At 42.5% G+C, this 17,989-nt stretch overlaps 1 protein-coding gene across 6 annotated transcripts in view; it reads left to right on the forward strand.

The window, feature by feature from the left end:
* Positions 1-294: 294 nt before the first annotated feature.
* COG2 (component of oligomeric golgi complex 2) overlaps positions 295-17,989 on the forward strand; it is a 35,640-nt gene continuing 17,945 nt past the window's right edge. For 2 of the 6 annotated variants that reach the window (XM_081124064.1, XM_081124065.1), the window contains exons 1-8: positions 304-516; positions 4,720-4,881; positions 6,711-6,776; positions 8,971-9,051; positions 10,666-10,769; positions 13,139-13,247; positions 13,830-14,009; positions 15,576-15,700. In XM_081124064.1, the coding sequence (XP_080980190.1) occupies positions 445-516; positions 4,720-4,881; positions 6,711-6,776; positions 8,971-9,051; positions 10,666-10,769; positions 13,139-13,247; positions 13,830-14,009; positions 15,576-15,700 (899 nt within the window). In that variant the 5' untranslated portion in view covers positions 304-444. Of the gene's footprint in view, positions 517-4,719; positions 4,882-6,710; positions 6,777-6,861; positions 6,910-8,970; positions 9,052-10,665; positions 10,770-13,138; positions 13,248-13,829; positions 14,010-15,575; positions 15,701-17,989 lie in introns of all 6 variants that reach the window. The other 4 variants (XM_081124069.1, XM_081124066.1, XM_081124068.1 and 1 more) reach the window with 4 other exon arrangements.

The following is a 17,989-nucleotide window of genomic DNA, read 5'->3' on the forward strand; positions in this document are numbered from 1 at the left end:
GCTGTTCTTTCTGCGGAGCGATCTCGGGGGAAGGCTGTGGAAGGGCACTGCGCCCCAATTTTTCCCAGAGGAAACGGTGGTGTGGGAGGGAGCCCCGCCGGCCCCTGGGCAGGTCCCCTGAGGGGCTCAGCGGTGTCTCCCTGGGAGCTGGGCAGCGGGGCACGAGCGTGCGGGGCTGCAGTGCCACCCTCCGCCGCACGGGGCAGCACCGCCCGCCGGCGCGACGGCGGCGGAGGCCGGAGCGCCCCTCTTGGCGGCGCAGGCGTAGGCCGGCCCTCGGCGCCCTCGCTGATTGGCCGCAGCGCGGGCGCTGCCATGTTGGCGGAAGCGGTGCGTCCGGCGCCGTGGAAATCGGTCGTGGCCGGGGCTGCCGCGTCGCTGGGCGCAGCCCCCTGCTTCTTCACCTCGCTCGCGTGTCGGCGCTGAGAGGCGGCGGCCGGCGGGATGGAGAAAAGCAGGATGAACCTGCCCACGGGGCCGGACACGCTCTGCTTCGACAAGGACGTGTTCATGAAGGTGCGCGCCGGGCGCCGCTCCCCGGAGCCGGGCCGGGGGGAGCCCGCCCTCTGCCCTCCGCCCTCCGGGGCCTCTCCCCGGGCTTCTGCCCGCGTCCCCCGGCGGGGACCTCGCTGCGCTTCGCAGGGAGTCTCTGGGCCTCAGGTCTGGCCGGTGCAGCCTGGAGAGAGCACTTCTGCCTAATCGTGCTTATCGAGTTAAAAGGCCCGAAAGTTTGGAGCTCAGAGTGGAAGCCCCTGTCGGTCCCGACCTGTACCGTGCAGTGCAGGAGATTGTCACCCCCCTTCCCCCCACCCCCGGCCAGAAGGGAGCTTGGCGACCAGTGTCTCGCACCTGAAGCTCAGGAATTACGTCCTGAACAAAGCTCTGAACCCACCTTTCCAGGATCGGGTCAGAAGATAAGGCGCTTTAGTGCAAAGTTTTTGCCTAAACTTTCGTTTAAAGCTTCTGGCGTGAGACACTTCAAAGATCAAAATGTTCTTACCGTAGGGTTTTGCTGCAAGACCATTCTCTCTCTCTAAAGTTGGCCCGCTTCTCTTGCTGAGGTGAACCGTGTGCGGGCGTGCAGGTAATTACAGGGCATAAACTCACAGACGCGAAACATAAACTGAAAACATTTTGCCGGCAATAAAGGCTCATCAGGAACCGTCCAAGAGGCGGATCAGAGGCGGGAGGAACCTTGCCTGGCTACTCGGTGGTGTAGCCCTGCGGGTCTGCGCTTAACACATAAAGAAGCACATGCGCGTTTAATTTCTGAGGATGGGCGTTTTTGACACCACTGAGTAGCTGGTTTCGGTGTTGTTAAAAAGTTTTGGCTCAGCAGACACCTAACATTTCGAATACGTGAGTCTAATGATCTTGTTCAGTGTTTTTTTGGTGCATCCCAGCCATAATATGTGCTTTCTTTTTCTAGGTTAATCAGCCTGTCTTCTTTTTGATATTTGTGTTCTGGTCACATTTCCAAAACTCTGGTTTTTAAGAAAGTATCTACTACCTCTGGGTTCTCTCCAGTGCGGCCGTGTCGTTTTTAAAACGTGGGGCTCTCTAGGCCCAGGAGCAATGTACTCTCATCCTTGTGCAGTGATGTTCCTGCCAAGCCACCGTAATAAAAGGGGCAACTGAAATAGGGGGTGTGAAAGGGAGTGCAGGGGGAACCCGCTGATGCAGAAGCCCTTTGATTCTCGCTGGGCTAGGAGCTACCCTGAGGCCAGGGGGGAGAGGGAGACCTGAGGGTCCACGATGGGGACAGGCGGCAGGTGCAGTGAAACGAGAAAAGGCTCAGGGCCCTCGATCTGACTTCAGGAATCTTGGAGTCCAGAAAATGCTTGACTTGTCCATGTTTTGACGTCTTCAGGCCTCCTTCGGGCCTAGCACCAGTATCCTTCCTGACGCGCTCTCTTTCTCACCCTAAGCTGGCAGAATGCCTTCGGTAGAAGCAGGTTCAGAAAGTAGAAGTCTCGGAATATAAGTTCTGCAGGAGAACTGAGAGGCAGGGAGAGGACAGACTGGGGGAGTGGCTGGAATGCCAGCAATTTCATTTTTTTGGTCATGGCTCGTAAACCTCCGAATGTGCCATACAGTTTGTAGCGCTAATAAATGTGCCCACTTCTCGTATGTGGAAGGAAAATACTAAATACAACAGCTGTTCTGTGTAAAATGTTGCTGACTTTCTGGGTGGGGCCTGGAGATAAAGGTTAACTGCAATTTGTGTTTCCTTGGGAGAGATGTTTTATAAGTTACAGTTCCATGGCAGAAAGGAGGATGGGTGGAGAGCTTGCTGTTGGGAATATATTTTTACATTTGTGTCTCACCTCAACACATTTTGCCATTGGATAGGTTTTATGGGAAAGTTATGAAATATCAGATTTGCATTGAGAGAGTTGAGATTACTTGAAATCCAGTCACTTGATTGGAAACTGGGTCATTAGTCTGCCAAACATGATGAGGACCTGGTAAGACAATGGTGGCAATTGCTTATTTAATAAACAGGCATTCATCGATCACCTACTGTGTGCCAGCCAGCAATCTAGACATGATGGTACAAGGATAGATAAGATATGGCTTTGGCTCTTCAGCATGGTGATAGGAAAAACATGGGTGTCAAGAAACTGCATTTAGAACAAAGTGTTTGGAGTATGGAGAATGTCCAGGAGTGAGACCAGGAAGGCAGATGGAGTGAGGTCGCGGTTGTCCTGGGCCTTGTTACTACACCGAAGGGTTGGTGCTGATGCAGTATTCGTTGTGGAGTTACAGTCAAGTTTAAAGCAGGAAATTAATGATCATATCTGTTGCATTGGAGTTGACTGGTGGCAGGAGGCTACTTAAAAGTTATTTCAGTGGTCCTTATGAGATCTAATGAGAAAGAAATACACTTTAGCAGGGCAGGTTTGTGAAAGATGTAAGCGATCAGAAGGCAGGAGTGCCAGATGGGAGAATCACTTAGGGCAAAAGTGGTGGTGACATCACATTGTTAGCTTTGTCAGCTTTAAAGTACAAAAATCCTTAGAGGGTTGATAGCTAACTAATAGATGAAATAGGATGTAAGATATTGGTAGTAGGAGAGAGAAAGTGGTATGCTAAGATGAACTAGACCCATTTACCTAGATGTGCTGTTGAAATCATGGCCTTCCCCTTCTGTCTCAGCATATGACTTCGTCTTGTGTTTTACAGAAAAGTAGAGGCCATCACATGGGAACCCCTTCATCTTGCTAATAACAGTGCCATTCTTCTATTTATACCCAGTTTCTTTCCCCTCTTCATCTAGTGTATAGGCTTTCCTTCCTCCTCAGGTTAACTCTTCCACCCTTTGAGTTGTTATTATATATAATACTTCTTTATTCAACATTAGATAGCAACAAGCATCAGGTAAATATATCTTTTTGTTACTTCATTAGTATTAGTCTTATAGCATTTAGCAATAGACTCCTTTAAGCAAAGTGATTCTAATATGTAACCATAATATGTAACTAGAGTTGAGGACTTCAGACCTAGATCATTCCACTAACTAGCTGAAGAAATTAAGTTGAGCCCTAGCAGGTGTGGCTCAGTTTGTTGAGATTCGTCCCGTGAACGGAGAGGTCCCCATCTTGATTCCTGGTCAGGGCACATGCCCGTGTTGTGGGCTCTTACATATGTCATTAGTCCACTTTGAGTTTAATTTTTGTATGTGGTGTGAGGTAGGTGTCCAGATTCATTCCTTTTCTTGTAGATATTTACTTGTACCAGCATCATTTGTTGAAAAGAATGAATATTACCCTTTGCAACAACATGCATGGTGCTTGAAGGCATTATGCTAAGTGAAATAAGTCAGAGAAAGACAAATGCCTTATAATATCAGTTTTATGTGGAATCTAAAAAAACAAAGCAAAAAAAACAAGTTCATCGTACAGAGAACAGATTGGTGGTTGCCAGAGTCTGGATCTGGGGTGGGGGTGGGTGGTGGGGTGAAATGAGTGAAGGGGTCAAATGATACAAACTTCTAGTTAATAGGATAAACAAGTCCAGGGGTTGTCATTATAGCATGGTGACTATAGTTAATGATACTGTATTATGTATTTGAAGGTTGCGAAGGGAGTAAATCTTAAAAGATCTCATCACAAGAAAACAATTTATAACTATGAGTGGTAATGGATGAATGACTTATTGTCGTTTTACAGTATATACAAATACTGAATCATGTTGTTCACCTGAAACTAATATAATGTTATATGTCAATTATACCTCAATTTTTTAAAAAGTAATTTATATTTTAAAGAGAGAGACCCTCAAAAAATCTGGAAGGATTCGAATCACCATGTTAAGTAGTGAGAAAAAAATATTACAAGTGCTTACTGCAGAGCATCAGCGTGTGGGTGATATTTTACTCTCTATTGTGTAATTACCTTTTTGAAAGTTTTACATTGGACATTTATCACTTTTAAAGGGGAAAAGTTTTTTTCTGTTTTGAGAAGAGCCTATTTAAAACGTCTAATTAAAAAAAAAAATCCCTTGTAGCATTTAGGCAACAGGAGAGAATGTGTTTGGTCAGAGTCCTCCTGGCACCTTTATAAAGTATGCAGGCCTCTCATCCCTCCCATGCACGCGGAGGTACTTTTCCCTGGAGCAGTAGAGCCTACTAAGTGAGTAGGGGTGTTTCTCTCATTTTATTTTTACATGTAAAATGTATCACTGCAGTAATTTTTGCTTCTCTGGTTTTATTTTCAGGAAGACTTCGATGTCGATCATTTTGTTTCTGACTGTAGGAAGCGTGTCCAGCTGGAGGAACTGAGAGATGACCTGGAACTCTACTATAAACTTCTTAAGACAGCCATGGTCGAACTCATCAACAAGGACTATGCCGATTTTGTCAACCTTTCCACAAACTTGGTAAACCTTAAATCCACACTTCCTACCAGTTGGTATATTTACACCCATACCCACACTTTCTTTCTCAGCTCAGGTTTCTTCTTCTTTTTAAAAAAATATGCTTTTATTGATTTCAGAGAGAGGAAGGGAAAGGGAGAAAGAGAAACATCAATGATGAGAGAGTCACTGATTGGCTGCTGCCTGCATGCCCCCCCATCGGGGATCGAGCCCTCAACCCAGGCATGTGCCCTGACTGGGAATCAAACCAGGATCTTCTAGATCATAGGTTGATGGTCAGCCAGTGAGCCACACTAGCCAGGCCAGATTTATTCCTTTTTTTTTTTTTTTTTTAAATATATCTTTATTGATTTCAGAGAGAGGGAGAGAGAGAGAGAAACATCAGTGATGAGAGAGTCATTGACCGGCTGCCTCCTGCACGCCCCCGACTGGGAACCGAGCCTACAACCCGGGCATGTGCCCTGACCAGGAATCGAACCCTGATCACCTGGATTTGGCGTGGCTCAACCACTGAGCCACGCCCGGCCGCACCAGATTTATTCTTAAAAGTGCTGAGTATTTTAGAAACCTTTTAGGTGATTTTTCCCTCAGAAATTTAAGAGATTACTAATCTCATTAGTTAATAAAAAAACTAAACTTTCTTGGTATACATTTTTGTTCTTATTTTTTTCTCATTTAAGACTGTTCTAGCTTGATTATTTTTGAATAGTTATTAAGGATAACTACATATAGTTTTATTCTTAAGTTACATATACACATAACATATAAAGAGTGAAAATAAAGGATAACATCAAAGTATTATTTTTTATTTTATTATTATTTTTTTAATCTTCACCCAAGGACATGCTTAGTGAGAGAGGAAGGGAGAGAGAAACATACATCAGTGTGAGAGAGAAATATTGATTGGTTGCTTTCTGTTTGTGCTCCCACTGGGAATTTAACTGGCAACCTTTTGGTGCCCAGGACGAGTTTCAAACAACTGAGTCACTCAGGCCCGGCTCAAAGTAGTAGTTTTTGTTGCTTGCCAAGTGATTACCATGAAATCTCACTGGTTTGGACTAATTTGCAAGAGTAAATATCAACTCTTCTTAAGGAAATGTTTACTTTCAGGCACATGTGCTAGCTAAAGCCAGGTTGAGGAAACATTGGCCGGTATTACTCTCTAGGAGGCTTGGTTTCATAAAAATATAAGTGGTTAGTAATGAGCCTATCAGTTGTTTGAAAAAGTCGTTTAGAAATAAATGCTTGAGTTTTGATACTTGAAAAGTTGCCTTGTTCATATTTTATTTTGTTTTAAAATCTACTTGTTTAAAGAAGTACAGAAAGTAGTTATCTCCATGGGAATTTCAAGAAGCATTAAAATTAATGAGCCATCTTTGCTTGTGGGAAATCTACTAAGATAAATGTTTCAGTAGGATTAGAAACACCCAAAATGTTATTTCCCTTCTATTTAATTTGGATTTTTCTCAAAGGTTATAATCATGTTTGAAAAAGGTAGAACCTATCCATCAGACCATTACATTAACTTGTATTAACGTCCCATTAAAATGTTTCAAATTCGTTTAAAATTTCATCCAAAGGCAAATTGTGCATAAGGAAGCTTTCATTTATTATGACTTCCCTTATATTATTATTTCATGTATAGCAACAGATTTTTTTCATATTCTATGAGCAGTATTTGTGGCAAAATAACATTTGTTATTTAGCTAGTTACTTAGCAATATATAGTTATTCAGAAAGAATAGCCTGCATCTAGTATTGCTTTGATCATTAACAGATACTTCACTCTTATCCTGTCTCTGATGGTTGTGCCAACATGATTTTGCCTTTAGGTTGGCATGGACAAAGCCCTCAACCAGCTTTCTGTGCCTTTGGGACAATTACGAGAAGAAGTCCTGGTAAGTTCCCAAATTATATTAAACAGTCCACCACAAAGCATGTCATGCTTGTTTGCCTTCTTCAGGAATTGCTTTTACCTGGCAGGTTGCTGCTGTTCAGTGGTCATGACTAGCACTCACCTTCAACAAAGGTGTAAGTGATTCTGTTTTTTTGCATGTGATATCACAACCTAAAGAACAACTTGATTTGGGTATGACAGATTCTCAGAGTAGACAGCTTTAAAATGTCAGGGGAGGGGAAGTAAGCTATTTCAGAATTCAACTTGTTAATGCCACATCACTTACATGTAAGTAGCTGATATTTTAAAAATTTGTAGTAAGTTTACAAGTATTCTCCCAGTCAGTGTTTTACATGTGCTAATGCTCCTAGACCAGTCCACAGAAGCTATTTAACTTTTAATTCAACTGAAAGATAATATAAATGTAATGCCTAATAAACATTACAGTTTATTGTTTCTCTGAGAAAATCTGTGCTGTGGGAACAGGACTCCTCACCCCTAAGCTGTTGGACACAGACTCCATCAGGATGAACAGTGGTGGGGAGTTTGGGCATCACTTCCAGCAGAAAGCCGGGCTGCCTTGTCCTCCCCTACCCCCCAGCCCGTGTCAGACTCCCCTACGTCCATCTCCCTTAGCTCTGGTGCACTACCTTAAATATGGTGCACTCCACCACCACTTCCTGTGTGTCACCACTAGACCACGCCAGCTTGAGTGGCCCTGTGCACCTAGCCCCTCAGACAGTGCCTGGCACATAGAGGCTCTCAGTCAGTAATGTAAGTGAAGACGAAATGCCTGGACAGAGCTGAAAAAAATGCAGAATAACAACTGTCAGTGTGGAGAAGCCCACAGGGAGGGGTAGGCAGGAAAGAGATGTGCCTTGAACTAACAACTATTTTTGAATGTTTAGGTTTTGTTTGAATTTTACGAAAGCTTATTAAATAATTTTCCTTGGAATGGAAGTGGCTTTACTGGATCCCACATTAGCCTCCCTGCCTTCTTTTTGGTGCCGCTCTTACTCCCCCAGCCTTGTAGCTATGGTGTTTCCTGAGCCTCAGCCTCGATTAACCTTTGACTCTTCTCTAAACTCTCTCCCTGGAGGTAGATTAGCTCTGCTGAGTTCTGCTTGGACCTTGGTGGACTCCTCTTACTCACGTAGGCTCTGGTCCTGCCTTCTCACCCCCAGCGCCATGTCCCCTTCCTTTCTCTACAGCTCCCTCTGTAGCATCCCTCTCCCAGTTAGCCACACACCTCGCTTTCCCTTTTGAGCTCAACTCATGAAACTCCTGTGAGAGTCTAAGATGTTGAGGGATGTGTTTCTGTCTTGTTCATTGCCATGTCCTCTTTGGCTGCCACAGTAGCTGACATTTAATAATAGGTATTTCATAATGTTTATTGAATGAATGGGTCCGCCTTTCTATAGAATTTTGTGATTTGTCCAGTTTATTGTAATTGTTTTCCTTACCTTCATTTTGGACCTAATTTCTAATTGTCTCATACTTGGCTTGATCCATTAGCTTCTGGACAGGTTTCTCCACCTGTGACCTTTCCCTTTTCCTGGCCCTTCTGTTCCTTCCTGCTTCTTGGTACTCCCCAGACATTACATCATGACATATTAGCATTTAAAAATTCTTCAGTTCTCCAAAATGTATAAAATTGGTCTAAAGACCTTATCTGAGTGAAGTCCTCCTAAACCACCCCCCCCCCCCCTTTATTTCTACTCTCCTAAATGAAGCCTGCAGTACACCAGGTGTATGCCTCCCTGCCCGAGTGTCACACTTAGTCATATGTGTCTCCTTGTTGTCTGCTGTTCCTTTCCCCTGCCCCCATGTCAGCCCACACAGGTGTTAGAATTGAACTCAAGCCCCATCCCCTCTGCCAAACCCTCCTGCACTTTGAGTCAGATCATTCCTTCTCTACCCTGACCATCTGTGACATTCATTGTATGTGTAGTCTTACTCTTTTGACCATTAATCCTGTGTGAACTTAGCTTTATATGTCATTTTGCCTCCAAATCAACAGCAGTTGTGTCTGAAACTTTGTATTTTGGTCAATATCTGTGTAATACTGGCCTATAGATACTGGAAATTAATTAAATACGTAAATTTAATTTGGTTCTGTGGAATTGAATTAAATGTGTGAATTTCATAATGTTACCAAACAATTTCTACAGGACATTTTCTTTATTTTTTTAAAGAGTCTCAGGTCATCTGTCAGTGAAGGAATTCGGGCAGTAGATGAACGATTGTCTAAACAAGAGGACATTAGGGGAAAAAAGGTATAGTAAAGTGTCACCGTATTAAAACATCAACTTGGGTAGCACCTCGGAGCTGAGGCACTTTCGTGCATGTGGTTGGTTCAGTCTTCCAGGTCTCTGCAGAGAGGAGTGTGCGGTCTCTTATCTTTAGGGAGTAGTAGCTGAGCAAGGCTCGTGAGCGGCAGAGCCAGAACTGGATCTCAGGTCTTCTCACTCCTGGTCTGATGAAAGGGGGTGGTAAAGGAATGAAATTTTTTCAAAACAGAAAATTCTGTAGTCTTCTTATGCTTGAATTTATTTGTGGCAGTATTAATATTTTTAAAGAAAACTTAAGTTTCCTAGGCTGCATGCCAGCTAAAAGCCCTCTCTCCCTGTCTTCTCATATTTTTCAGTACTATGAAACTGTGTGTTTTTTCCAAAAGCTTCCATATATATGCAGTATACACGGTATCTATTTGAAATGATAAGACAGAATTTTAGAGGTACCTGAGTGGACACAGAATTAAAATCTCTCATTTTTTCCAGAATGAGAAATAGTAATAACTGACATCAGTGCTGCACTTTACAGTTTGTTTAATAGACTTACAAATGTTCAGCACTCCTGTAAAGAAGGTACTTGTGTTTCAGAGATTAGGGAGTAAGTGGGCTTTCTAAAGCACATTCTTTCAGTGTTGTGCCGCAGGTGCGTTGTTTTAGAGCAGGGGTGTGTTGTGCTCTTTCTCTGCTACCTTTACTCCTTTGTTTCCCCCCTTTAAGTATACCTCTTCATGCACTGCCTTTACTTTATGGACCTATGTTTTAATTTTATTTTAGACATGTAGACCTATGTTTTAATTTTACTTTCTGATTTATAATCATAATGATGTAGTGGCAGAGTTGGAATTAGGATTCAAGATCTCCTACTCTAGCCTGGTGCTCCTGGTGTTTTCTGAATTTGTTTATTAGCATATTATAAAATGTCAGGGAGAGAAGCCTATTTTAGAAACCTTCTGTTTAATTCCGTAGCTGTCCTCTGAGCTTTTGTCTGAAGATTTCAAGAGTGGAATGCGCTTCTAGAAAAGATTAGAAGCTTCATGAGAGCAGGGAGTTTTTCCTGCTTCATTCACTCAGGTCCCCGCCATCTAGACAAGTATCTAGTTCATAGCAGGTGATCAGTAACTGTTGAATGAATGACTTTGTGTCTTTTTGTTGTTTTAAAGATGAGAGTTTTTTTTAATGTTCCTCAACCTCTTTGATAGTGTTTGTAGTGTAATAATGTACTTAATGAATTGATACATTAAAACATGAGTAAAAAGGCTGTAAGAAGTTAAACGTAAGCACCAGTAGAGAGGTTCATTTAAGACGGGGAAGGAGGGAGGAATAAGGGTACTGAGTGTGGGGAAGCAGAGAAGCCTAGTTTCTGTTTCACTGTGAACTTGCAGTAGAATGTTGAAACATGCTTGTTGCAGAAAGCCTAAGTTAAGGTTCGCATTCTTGGGAATTCAGTGTTACATAGATACTCAAAATGTAGGATGCTCCCAATAGTCTTAGTTGAGTTTTGGCTTTGTATTTTCCTGCATTTAGCACAAGGAAATAAGATAAGATGAAACATCATAACTTTTTTTTTTTTTTTTTGCTTAATTTTAATTTTTATAGATGTGTGTGTTGAGGCTTATACAAGTTATTCGATCGGTTGAGAAAATTGAAAAGATCTTAAATTCGCAAAGTTCTAAGGAAACATCTACACTGGAAGAGCGCAGGTAACGATTTTTTACTAAATAGCACGTAATACTTCATACCGAGGCTACATTTTTGCTTTAGTAGAACTCAGTTCTGAAAAAGAAGAGAATCCTCCTTTGTCTTAAGTGTTTTTGAATGTAGCTAAAGAAAAGTGGAGTCATGAAATGGTGAAGCTTGTAACCCATTCTGAACCCTTGTGGTTTTAGGCCACAGTTCCAGCACGTCACCTTTCAGGGAATCAGCAGCAGTACTTTCAGTGGGAGATGTTTATCTTTGGGATTGTCTTCCCTGATGTCTCGCAAAGTCCTCATTGATCTTCAAGGTGTGGGATAGCACTCATCTATCTTTTTGTTTTTTTAAAATACATGCCCAGAGTATTATCACTGGTGTCCCTCAACCAGCATTATGTCATTAAGAAACAGTATGGGACACATTTAGTTGACATTTATAATCGGGAAAGAAAAAGCTTATGAAATAAAGAGAAAGATGACCATTCCCTTGGTCGTACTGTGACTATCTTATCACCATCTTAGCCTGAATTTTAAGTCAGCCAGGTAGATGACTGAGTGAGTTGAATATCGTAGCAACAGCAGTGGGAAGTGCATGGCACAGTGGGAGGAACACAGGTTCTGCTGCACATCCCAGCTGAGCCAGGGTCCTTCACTGTGTCCCATCTGTAACTGAGGCTAATAGTGACTCCACCTGCAGGGTTACCTGACAGTCACCGAGACACTGTCAGCCAGTACCTGCCTACAGTAGCCTTCGTGCGTGTCTTGTTTGGGTCTGATGTGAGGCTTTCTGAAAGTTACGTTGACAGCCCTAACATTTTTCCATGAGTAATATTGGATAATCTGCTGCAAAATCAACCGAAGCCAAGGTGAATATATCTGTAGTTCAAAGCCTTGGTTATACTATAAAGGCATGTTGTATTTCTTCTCAAAATTTGAGATTTGGAAGGGACCTTAGAGACAATATGCTCCATATCTCTCATTACATAGATTAAGAAACAAGGTATCCGAAAAGGAAGTGATTCTCCTGTCCTGGGTCTCTACTTCCTTTCATAATCAAGATGTATAAATGAATGGCCAGTCCCTGCCATGCTTGTCCTTTAGCCCACTGCACGTGTGCTCCTGCCTTTCCGTTCCCCTTGTCCAGGGAGCCTAAAGGTCTCAACTGCTCTGCTTCCCTGTGGCATTGACAGCTCCTTCCAGCTGTGTCCTCACTCGGCATCCATGGTACCTGCCTCCCAGTCTTCTTTCCATCTTTGCCCTTCCTACTCTGTTCCTTTGATAGAAATACCTCAGTGATTTCCATTTCTCTAATACTATTCCTTTGCAGTGTTCCATGTTTAACATAATAGACAGGCTCTTTCTGGCTCAGAATCGCCTTTGAGGACCTTTCTTTAATTCAGATCCATAACTTTGAGCTGTAGAGAAGGGAAATCCAGGGCAATGTAAGTGAATAGTAAATATACCATGCCTGTTAGGCCAATAAATGTTTAAATAATTTATAAATAACAAATCCACATTAGGTTGTTTGGGAGAGAGTTAGGGATTATCCTTTTGTGCTGGTCCTGCTGGGCAGTTACTGTAACTCTAAACTAGTTTGGATGCTACAAATGTGCAAGACCAGCCGTTGCATGTTTTCCGTCACTGACTGGCCATTGTCAGACATAGGATGGCTCAGAAAAGCCGAGCAGGTGCTTCGATGCCTTTATGCTTTTCTTCTTTTGTTATTTTAACTTCCTTTTGATTGGTAGTGATGCTTTATAATGTGTTTTAGAAAAAAAGAAGGGCACTGATTATTAGAATTTGTGGATGATACGCAATGAATGTCCTCTCCCTAGGACCCAGAGCTCTTTCAGCCATTTGGTAAATGTACATTTAAAGGAAGCTGTTTTGAGATATTTTATTTATTGCTCCTCAAGGGCCAGTTTTATTTTCTGGAGGAGACAATAGTATTTGGTATTAGAGGTATTTTAGAAAAGGTGTGGATAATAGGGTAGGGCAGGAGGAGAGACGGGAGGTTAAAGGTGGTGGAGGCCACAAATGGGAGAGCCTGGAGAAGGTGGTGGAAACAGGTGATTGTACCCACACTGACCTAGTCCAGCTCCTGCTCCTGTTGGCCATGTGGCCCACGGCCAGGCAGCGTCAGCAGCTCACATAACTCCCCACTGCACCTACAACATGCCGTGCATATGGCTTGTAGTGAAAGGGATGGCACAAAGGATGCCCTTGCTTTCACCTTGTAACGAGGAGAGCGTGGAAAAACTCCCTGAAGAAAGTTCTAGCACAATGGGTGCTCAAGCATCCCCATTGCTAATCACATGATTATTCTCTTGGAAATTAAAAAAATTTGGAAATTAAATTTCTCCCATTGTCTCTACTAGCCCACTTTTGACTGGACAGATTTTGGAGAGAATTGCTACAGAATTTAACCAGTTACAGTTCCATGCTGTTCAAAGCAAAGGCATGCCTCTTCTGGACAAAGTAAGACCAGTAAGTGTTGTTTTAGATTTTCACACTTGGGTGTCTAGGAATTGGCTAAATAATTTTGGTTTAACCTAGTAATGCCCCTGGTAAGTGTTGATCTACGGGATTTTGAAACTAGCTTTGAATTTTTTCTTTAATTTTTTGTTTTGTTTTTTGGACCCCTACTTCCTACGTGTCATGCATTATAGATTTTGTGTAAAGACACAGGCATATTCTCTGAATTGTAACAGTAAAATTAATTCTGAATTTCCTGTAACTTGACACATTGATTCAGTCAGAGTTAATTTATCCAGAGCCCTTGACTGGGGTTTAAATTCATGTTTGAGAGATTTACTCTGTGGCTTAAGAGGAAAATAACTTTTTTTCTCATTCTGAATTCTGTCTAAACTCTCCTTTGATGCTACAATGGTTTACTTATAAAGAGATTGTGGGGAGGAGGAGAGATTCATGGTTACTCTTCAGGAAATGTTAATATTTTAATTTTACATGTATTGTCTTCTATTAGAATAAAAGATTTGTTATGTATATGTTTGAACTTTTAGGAACTGTATCAGTTGGAGCTTTGCTTACTTACCTTTCTTTCCGCAGCGGATAGCCGGCATTACAGCCATGCTGCAGCAGTCCCTGGAAGGCCTCCTGTTAGAAGGTCTTCAGACTTCTGACGTCGAGATAATACGTCACTGCTTACGGACTTATGCCACGATCGATAAGACCCGGGATGCAGAGGCATTAGTTGGCCAAGTACTGGTGAAGCCATACATGGACCAGGTTTGTGAATCTGAAGAACTTTATTCCATGAACATTCACAGAGCATCTACTCTGCCTTTGATACTTCACTGGGTGTGAGGATAGATCAGAGATCTTTCCCTGAAGAGTCCCATGTTTACTACAGTATCAGTTGTAAGAAAGGCTTTATTCCCTGTTGGTTACAATCAGCATGCCAGGAGTCAGGCTTGCTCTCTTGTATTTTCTGGTAATGCCCTAGCCCAGGGATCATCTTAATTTAGTAGGGGTGAGGATCTGGCCTAGGAAGAAAGTATGTATCAAAACATTTTTAGGTCAATTTTGTGATATATAAATTATATGTCAGTAAAGTTATTAAGAAGTATTTTTGAACTACTGGTCTCATGGGTAGAATAGAATAGTCCAGCAGATGGTAACACTGCAGTGTGTGTGTGTGTGGTCAAGGAGCATGCAGAGAACTCTGTATGAACTGAGATTTGGCCCAAGTCTTCCAAAATTTGGAGGAGTTGGCCTGGCCAGAGAGATGGGAGGGAGGGAGTAGTCAAAATGAAGGACTTTTATAGACAAGTTGCCAGATAATACCTTTAATCTAGAATTTAGCTATTGAGTATCCCTCACCTATTAGGATATAGTTACAATGTAGGAAGTAAGTAAATTCTGCTTTTGCAGCCGGAATATAGATTGTACTGTATGAAGTTGCCGGTACGCATACAAAAATGGAAGTTTCATCTGGTTCAGACTGGTAGAAGTCACAAAGCCCCTCCTCAGTGTGTGCACACTACCTTCCAGTCACCTTTCTGGTGTTCTTTCTGTCCAGGAAGTACAGAGTGTCTACTCACTCTGACTTCAGGATGAGTCTTCCACTTTTAAAGGGGGAAAATTGAATCCCATTGATAATGAAATTTAGGGATTAATTTCAGTAATCCTTGGCGTTACTGAAAATGATGATCTGTCCGTTCTCTCTATGTGTCATGTTGTGTTTCATAGCTGTTTCGATGGGAGTGAAAATGACAAATTATCTGATCTTGTCAATAAGTGAAAATATTTGTTACTAATGTTTGCCTTTGTTTTTCATTGACTGAATCTAATGTGCTAAATTAAAGAAATGTGATGTTTCAGTGGCATATTAAAGAAACCATGGCCACAGTTTTCATTTTACTTAATTTATATGCTTATCATCTCATTCACCTCTGGACTCTCAACCTTACACAAAAATTAAATAATAAAGTGATTTAATAGTAAAGTCTTGTCTTCCATCCCTCTCTGTCTCAAACCTTCCCCTAAGCTGAGTGATGGCGGAAGAAAAAGCCAAAGTCTAGGCAGTAAACAGCCGTTGTCTTTTACATTCACGCTCAGGAGGAGAGCAGATGGATGTGCCTGGTTTTTCAGCCTCAGGCCAGCCTGTCACCCAGCCTGTGTGACACAGGGTATAATTGTACCCTCATCCCAGCAACTAGTTTTGAATGCAGCTGTTACTTGCCTACTGTTTAGAAAATGTGTCCATTGAGGAGGAGGGTGGGTTTTCTTTGTAGTATATAGTTCATACTTCTTTTTTAGGTGCTTTTTTAAAAATGCTATTCCTTTTAATAGGTGATTACAGAGCAGATTGTTGAGTCTCATCCAAATGGCCTTCAGCTTATGTATAATAAACTCCTGGAGTTTGTTCCCCACCATTGCCGCCTTCTTCGAGAAGTCACAGGCGGAGCCATCTCAAGGTACTTGACTGCTGTGCTAGAGCCCACCCCGTTTAATGATTGCACCTGCTAACTCTAGTACACTGCTGATAAGGGGGTGCTAGAGCACACCTCGATTTAGTGATTGCACCTTCTCACTGCCGTGTACTGCTGATACGGCTGACTTGTATCACCTGGGTCCAGGATGCCTGGGAGATAGCACAGGTTTGGTTCTAGATCACCGCAGTAAAGCGAGTATTGCAATAAAGTGAGTCACATTGATTTTTTGGTTTCCCAGTGTATAAAAAAGTTATGTTACACTGTCCTGTAGTTTGTTAGGTGTACAACAGCCTTATTTCTAAAATAAACAATGTACCTACCTTAATTAAAAAAATACCTTATTGCTGCCTCGCCAGGCGTGGCTCAGCGGTTGAGCATCAACCTAGGATCCAGGAGGTCGGGGTTCAATTCCTGGTCAGGGCACGTGCCCGGGTTGTGGGCTCAATCCCCAGTTGGGGGCGTGTAGGAGGCAGCCAATCAATGACGACTCTCCCATCATTGATGTTTCAGCTTTCTCTCTCCCTCTCCATCTCTGAAATCAGTAAAGGTATATTTTTTAAAAACCTTATTGCTAAAAAATGCTGACCACCATCTGAAACTTCAGTGAGTCTTAATCTTTTTGCTGGTGGAGGGTCTTGCCTTGAAGTACAATAAAGCCCGGCTGGTGTGGCTCAGTGGCTGAGTGTCAGCCTATGATATGAACCAGGTTTTGTGCTCGATCCCCAGAAGGGGGCGTGCAGGAGGCAGCCGATCAATGACTCTCTCATCATTGATGTTTCTCTCTCTCCCTCTCCATTCCTCTCTGAAATCCAATTTTTAAAAAAACATTAAAAAAAAAAGAGAAAAGAAGGAAGTACTATAAAACGAGAAAACTTTGTTTCTATTTAACTGTTACCACAGTGCTGCAAGTTGGTGTCATTAGCCTTGCTTTACAGAGAAGAAACTGTAGGAGATGGAGCTGTGATTCACAGTTTTAACACCTCTGAATCCAAAGCTCAAACTCTTTCCTTCTCTCCCTTTTTCTTAAATTAGTTTGAAATCAATATTGGTTTCCTTCTATTATTCTAATGTCATAACCTGTCTAGAAATACCAATTCAGTTAAATTCAACAAGTTTTATACTGATGGTGCTTGAAGTTGTTTTCAGTTTTCCCTCCTTTATTTAATTTCCGTGATGTTCCAATTTCGTTTCATAAATACCCCATTACCTTTCACCACTGCCATTGTCCCAGTCCAGGCCTCTGTCCTCTTGTCTCCAGAATAACAGGATCTCCCCAGATGGTCTCCTTGCCTCCACATTCATCCACTCTGTGCAGCCTTCATCTGTCACAGTCAGCCAGAATTCTGATTCCTATATTCTGCCTTTTCATTAGCCTTTAGTGGCTTCTCATTGCTTCCAGAGGGAAAGCAGGCTTCTTGATACAGTGTCTCAGGTCCTTTTTGTCTGGCCCCGTGTTTCTCCACTGTGGAGTCTCTGCTGTGGGACTTTCCTAGTACCACTTGGTCTCTGGCCACACAGTGGCATTTCCCTCTCCTAACACTCCCTGTGTCGTGTGCATCTGTGTTTCTCCTCCTGGCCATTGCCCTTCCTGTTCCCTTTGCCTTTCTGTTGGCCGTCACTCCACAGGAAGATCCAGCTCAGGTACTACTTCCTTCAAGAGACTGTCTTTTTGTCCTGACGTTCAGAGTTGACCATGTCCTCTGGATTCCATTACATGTCACTTCCACTTCTGTTGAGGACTAATTTCCATCTTTACGGTGTGCTCACCTCCTGCACTGCCTCCACCTCCTCCACCTCCTGCTACAGTGTCTTGAAGATAGTAACTACCCAGTATTTACAAAAACAAAAATTAATTAATTTAGTATTTTCAGCATTAGAAAGGCAAATAAGATCTCTATTTTCATGGGGTAAGCAATATATTTAGTCTCGAATTTTCATTCTTTAAAAAGAAAAGGTAGGGTAATGAATACACTGCTTGACTTCTAAAGTACTCTCTCTGTTTTCCCTACATGGTTTTAGATGAAGCCTAGTTTTGTGACTTCTGTTTAGATCATTTGGATTAGAGGTAAGAATTTAGTAGAATTTATGACATAAAATGAAAGGAGCCACATTTGTGAAACAGCCAGCCATTACATTTGATGAGGCTGGTCCTGGTCCTGGATGTCAGGTTTCAGAGCTCTGTAAGTTCTTGTCCCCAGTTGTCAGTGTGGCAGGATTCGCATGGAAGCCTCAGGATGGGAGGAATTGTATCGTACCCTTGGTCGGTCATCC

This window comes from Miniopterus schreibersii (assembly GCF_964146895.1).
Source record: "Miniopterus schreibersii genome assembly, chromosome: 21".
Taxonomy (NCBI): Eukaryota; Metazoa; Chordata; class Mammalia; order Chiroptera; family Miniopteridae; genus Miniopterus; species Miniopterus schreibersii.